Source organism: Anas acuta, chromosome 24, assembly GCF_963932015.1.
Source record: "Anas acuta chromosome 24, bAnaAcu1.1, whole genome shotgun sequence".
Taxonomy (NCBI): Eukaryota; Metazoa; Chordata; class Aves; order Anseriformes; family Anatidae; genus Anas; species Anas acuta.
The window spans coordinates 6739934-6746017 of record NC_089002.1 but is presented as its reverse complement, the minus strand read 5'-3'; the positions used below and the strand labels follow the sequence as shown (position 1 = coordinate 6746017).

The window sequence follows — 6084 nt, the reverse complement described above, 5'->3', positions numbered from 1 at the left end:
CGGGCCGGGCCGGGCCCCGCCATGGCGGCCGCCCCCTCCCGCCGCGCTGCGGGGACCGCGCAGGGCGCATGCGCCGCCAGCCCCGCGCTGCGTCTCCTGAGGCAGAGGCGCGGAGCGGGCGCTGCGGCCATGGGGACGGGGACGGGATCGGGGACATGCCCGCCTGGCCTCGGGCTGCTGCTGGTCGTGGTGGTCGTGGTGGTCGTGGTGCTGCTCGGCGAGGCGCGGGCGGAGGGTGAGGAACGGGCGCTTTGTCCCTCAGCCCTCTCCGTGAGGCGCCATGGAGGGGGAGCGGCCGCGCTGAGGGGAACGGGGGGGGGGAGCTGAGGGGAACCGGGGGGGAACCCCGGGGGGGGTCCCGGGGGTCGTTCCTCGCCTCACAGGGCGAGGGGAACTGAGGGGAGGGAGGGCTGGGGGCGGCGGGGGGCGAGACCCGGCTGCGAAGCGCAGCGTGGGGCCCCCTTGGTGCCGGTGGGAGTTGGCTCAGCCCCTGGGCTGGGGGTTGCACTGGGGGGGGCGGTGGTTTTGTTGTTTAACGCTATTTTCTAGCGCGGTGGGTGTACAAAGGAGCACAAAGGGTTTTGTCCGAGGCGCTGCGGCAGCGGCCTTTTGTCCAGGGGAAGGGCAGCTGCCACCCTGCTGCTTTCCGCCCCTGCGGTTTCCCCACAGCCTCCCACGCGGGTGTTGTGCTCCCCGTGAGCACGCAGGGGGTTAAGTTTTCTGTATCTAACCGCAAGAATGAGGCAAACACAAAAAATAGCCGCTAGGAAGCAACGCGTTGCCTAGGCAGAACGCTAAAGAGCAAGGCGAGCAAACAAATGGTGGATTAACCGGTGCTAGCGTGGAGTTGGGCGTTGGATGCGCTCTAAATACGAACTGAAAACCTGAAATCTAAATAAATAAGTAGTTCTGGCTTTTAAGAACGTTGTTGCTTTCATTTATTGATGCATCCTTAAACCTACCACACTAGCCTGCCCTCAGCTTGTCTCTTTCCTTGTTGATAAATCTAAGTGTTGCTTTTTCTTCCCTTGTGCTCTGGCAGAGGTGTGTTCGCCTCCAGAACGACTGCAGTACGCGGAGCTGACGGAGAGTTTCAGCACAATGCAGAGCTTTCCCGTTGGAACCACAGTGACATACGTGTGTCGCCCCGGGTATATGAAAATCCCTGGGAAGTCGCTAGATCGAACGTGTGGTGAAGACTTAAGGTGGTCGCCAACAGAGGAATTCTGTACAGGTGACGTGTGCTTAAACTCTTGCTTTTCTTCTTTGTGATTTGATGATTTCAGTTGTTTTCAAGTGAGAATTAATATTTTTTGCAATTTAAAAGGAAGCTTGAAAAATACTAGTGATTTTAAGGACAGCATACGACAAAGACTTAGTCATTGTATATAACTACAAGGATGTAGACTTATTTTTTTTCCCCTTTCTCCCCAGCGAGAAAATGTAGGCATCCAGGAGAACTGGAAAACGGTATTGTTCATGTGACAGATCTTACGTTTGGTTCACAAGCTACCTTTTCTTGTCACACAGGGTGAGTTTTTTGGTGAAGTTTTCATTTCTCTTTTTTTTTTTTTTTCCTGTTTAGGCCAGGATTGAACCAAAACCGAACTTTCTTATGTAGGTTTCATTTCAGTTCTGACTTGAAATATCTCCAGATTTATACCTTGGGCAAATAAAATCACATCTAAACTTAATTCCCTGGCTTTACTTGCTGTTTGCATCAACCGAGGCTTAAGGTTTTTAGCGAATACTACGGTGTTAACCACTAACAACCTTTTTTAATGTTCCTGTGGCACAGGGAGCAAACATCCACTCATTGCGCTTTATTGAATAATAACCCACCTGTCTGCATATAGCAAATGAACTCAAAAGTGCTAACCTCTTACAAGGATTTTTTCTTCCTTTCCTTTTACAATTTATTTATTTAGTGTTAGTAACTTGAAGGTATTAGTATTAGAGGGTACATGGAAAGGTTTCCATCCGTTCCTGTAGTGACATCTCATTTGCTTCTCTCTCACTTTCAAAGTGGAGACTGTTAGCAAAATAGACTCTTTTAAGATACCATTTTCGTTACAACAGAAGTGTGGTATGTCACGTCCCCATAGTCAGAATTACGGAATTACGCAAGCAAAGTTTCTAGCTCCTTCCTTGAGAAATGAGGTTTCTTATGTTTTACCTCTTTTAAATGTTTTTACCTGTCTAGGTTCAGAATACGTGGAAGTAGTGAAATTACCTGTGTAGTTAAAAATAAAGCTGTTGACTGGAATGGAGTTGTTCCTTTCTGTGAACGTAAGTAAATTAGGACCACATTTAAGTTTGTATTCAGATGGTGATAGCTTATTTTAAAGCACCTGTGCAGTACACTTTCATGTATAAGAAATAATGGTAACATAGATGATCAAGGTAACAAAATTCTGTCAGCTAAAATGTGTGATTTATTTCTAGGAGTTCCTTGTGAACCACCACCAAGTATAGCCAACGGGTACTACACCGAAGTACCTGAGTATGTTTATCAAACAACAGTAACCTATAGGTGCAATGATGCACCGAGAGGTGAAGATCCCTACTCGCTGGTTGGTACACCTTCTATTTTCTGCACGCTTGATGGAGACTTAAATGGAGTTTGGAGTGGACCACCTCCACAATGTAAAGGTTGTTAGCTCTAAAATATACTTCTTTATTGTAGCCTGCCAGACTCCAAAGCTTCAGTATCTGACCTTTTTTGGAATTGAGTGAGGAGGTGAATGTTTTTTCTTATAGAAAAGGAGGAACTTCTATCTTCTGCTATAAGTTGATGTAGTTCTGATGGAGGTCGGATAAACTACATTGTGGGTATTGATTGATTATGACACGGAATGGCTTAGAACTTAAGATAAATTTTTGTTTTGTTTTGTTTTTTAAAAAAAAGGGCAAACCCATCAGTTTGTATGCAGTTGGTAGAAGTGACAAGGATAAAGTGAAGAAACTCAGACCATAAAGCCTGAGTATCTGATAAAAGAATGTGTAAAGAGCAAGAATGGTGAAGCTAGGTTAGGACTAGCTGTGGCTTGTAAAGATACTGTTAACAAATGTTTAAGAACTGGGTTTCCTCTTTCCTATTTCAGTGGTCAAATGTGAAAACCCAAAAGTTCCAAATGGAAAAAAAGTAAGTGGATTTGGACCTCTGTACAGCTACCAGTACTCCGTTACATTTGAATGTGATCCAGGCTATTTCATGATCGGACAGGATGTAATTACCTGTCAAGAAGATAACACCTGGCATCCTCCACAACCGACTTGTGAAAAAAGTAAGTCGTTACATAGACATAGCAATCCAACTTTTCTTGTAAGTTGTGAGTGTTGTAAGTCTTAGCTAAAATTTGAAGTCAGTATACTGTAGTTGGAAATCATAAGCTGAGGAAGTTGACATTGAGCCTCCTCTATGGACGCTGTTTTAGGTGTTCACATGATTCTTAACAATTTTTGGGTGAGAATGAGTTGAATTGCAGATTTGCCTATAGAAGTTGCAGCATGGACTTACCCGTGATGCTACCACATAATTATAGCATCACGCTATTTGTTCAAGTGATTTCATACAGAAATACAGGAAGAGGTGTGTTTCCGAATCGTGATGGAAAATACGAGGGTTATGCACGATGAGGGAGTTCATAATATCCTAGAGTAATCAAAATCATCACGTCTGAATGTGTTCTCACCCAGCTCTTCAACTCTTGCTTTCCAGGCACCTTGTATAGCGTGCAGTATGTTGTTAGATTTTCGACAGGCAATTATTTTTAGGACTCATTTGCATGGGACATGGCAGAGGATTTTCTACAACCTTGCTCCTTTCTCTGTGCTAGAGAGAGGGGGAATGTTGCCACAGAGTACAGTGAGAGGATTTCCTACACGTATATTCTAGTAATGAGCTCTCAAGAACGAGATCCACTTTGGCAAAAGGTGCACTTGAATGTTGTTTAATGAATGGGTCTGACAAGGCATCTGGGAATGATTCTTAGGAAAATAATTAACCAACAGATACGGATTTCTCAGCTGCTATATCATGATCATACTACCCTAACAAATACCTACAGTGATGTTTCATTAAGTCTTCTAAAGGAAAAATTTGCATTTAAAATTGTGAAGGTATGCTAGAAGTTTTAGCAATTCAGGTATACTGATTTATTTTTCTCATACAATGGCAATTCATATATACTGAGTGAGTTAATGAATTATAAAACATTTAAAGTGTGCTATCACTACGCTTTTAAATTTCAGTGCTAGCTACTGCGTGTATTTCAGTATGAGTTACTAATTAATATTTGTATTAGTTACTGAAGATAGATGTGGTGCCCCAAAGATCTCACATGGACAAGTGATTCCGCTGCAATCTGAATACAAACAAGGAGAGTCTGTTCAGTTAAGGTGCAATCGTCACTGTGCTTTTCCTGATGGTGCTGAAGAGATCACAGTAACGTGTGAAGGACAAAATACATGGAGCTCTGTACAAAACTGTGCATGTGAGTAGAATTCATAATTAGTAAAATCAAGGATGGACAAGTTCCAAATGTCTGACGTGACAGTGTGCAGCCCCTGAAAGTCAGGTACCTGTCAGCGTGCCCAGCTGGGCACAGCTGGGTTCTGTTAATAGGTGGTGAGTGTCCTGGGCTGTGATCTGAGCAGGTGAGGAGAGTTCTGTGCCTGTTTGGAGTCCTAGTTTAGTCTTAGCTTTGTGTATAGAAATTGACAAAATTCAAAAGTCTGCTTGAAGGATCTTGAGTGGGAGTGTTTTCTGAAGATTCTTCCTTTGATGACAAACTTTATGCTCATTTCACTCTGCATCATGTGATCGCTCATGCTATAAACGGAGAGGTTCTTACTTGGATGCAGCAGTTTGTCCTGATGGAGTTGGGATGTGTATTTCTGTTAATGTGTCTGAAACGTGTCCATTAGCAAAAGTATCTACGGCTTATAGGAAGCAGGCAGCCTTTCCATGTAAAATGTCTTGAGGGTGACTGAGCTTCTTATATTTACACAACTGTAGGGGCTTCAGGGGCTTTTTGTTGGCAACATCATTGATCTGTTACATGTACCAGCTCTATTCTTGAATTTTTAACTTTTTTTTTTTTTTTTTTTTCAGGTAAGCCTGTACATCATGATTCCTCTCCAGTCATTAGTCATGGCAGAGTAATTTATGGACAAAAACCTGAGTATGCTGAAGGGGATTCTATTACAATTGAATGTTACGCAGGCTACACGTTACACGGTGCAGATCGTATTGTGTATATGGGAGAAGGCAAATGGAGTCCTGAAGTCCCAACTTGCCACTTAAGTAAGTATGAACTGCAAGAATTTCTCACAGGATAAAAGTATATGTAACAGAAAACTTACTTCTTGGGAACATACCTTTATATTCAGGAGAAGTCATTTAATGCAAACTTCCATCTTTATTTTGACGTAAGAAAACAAGGTTTTGGTAAAAGTCCATTTAAGAATAGGAATATTTTAAAATAAATAGAAGTTGCCATGTAAACAGACCTGCTGCAAGGCATGTCTTGGCAAAAATGCTTGACCTGTTTGAAATACCCTAATGAATATTTGTATAACATACATTTGTGTAACATCTTCAACAAGATGTGTTCCTCATAACACTCCTTTGTTTTGTTTTAGGTGCCTATGTTATCGCCATCATCTGTGGTAAGTGTCATTTAGAACCTGAACAATACATGATGTGAATTTTATTTTTTATGTGGAATTGATATTGTCATCTTCATCTGTGACTAGAGTAATGTTAAATGATTTTAAAGGTTTGGTTGTTTTAAAATTATTCTAGTGTTTAAAATTTTAGAAATGTCTTCTGAAGTTGCAGAATTCAAAAAAAAGTTAAGGTTACTTAGCAATTATAAGTCAGTTTTTTGTACAATGTTTTTTCATATATGTAATTAGATTTCAAAGGCAGTGGTCCGCGACTTTGTCACTTTCATAAACTCTTCAACATTTGGGTGTACTGAAAGCATGAGCAGATAAATAACTGCCAATGAACTGAAGTGCTTACTCCATCTTTCTGTCCTTGTGCTTAGAAAAGTGGATAACAAACACATTTTTACA

The 6084-nt window shown here is 42.3% G+C and overlaps 1 protein-coding gene across 3 annotated transcripts in view; it reads left to right on the top strand.

Annotated features, from left to right (window-relative positions):
- Positions 1 to 6: 6 nt before the first annotated feature.
- The window catches only part of CD46 (CD46 molecule), a 23336-nt gene continuing 17258 nt past the window's right edge, over positions 7 to 6084 (top strand). For all 3 annotated transcript variants that reach the window (XR_011089849.1, XM_068660427.1, XM_068660426.1), the window contains exons 1-9: positions 7 to 235; positions 1043 to 1234; positions 1435 to 1531; positions 2204 to 2289; positions 2446 to 2652; positions 3105 to 3287; positions 4308 to 4496; positions 5117 to 5308; positions 5647 to 5673. Coding sequence is in view for 2 of the 3 variants with exons in the window: in XM_068660427.1 (XP_068516528.1) it covers positions 22 to 235; positions 1043 to 1234; positions 1435 to 1531; positions 2204 to 2289; positions 2446 to 2652; positions 3105 to 3287; positions 4308 to 4496; positions 5117 to 5308; positions 5647 to 5673 (1387 nt within the window). In the remaining variant the exon portion in view is untranslated. The remainder of the gene's footprint in view (positions 236 to 1042; positions 1235 to 1434; positions 1532 to 2203; positions 2290 to 2445; positions 2653 to 3104; positions 3288 to 4307; positions 4497 to 5116; positions 5309 to 5646; positions 5674 to 6084) is intronic.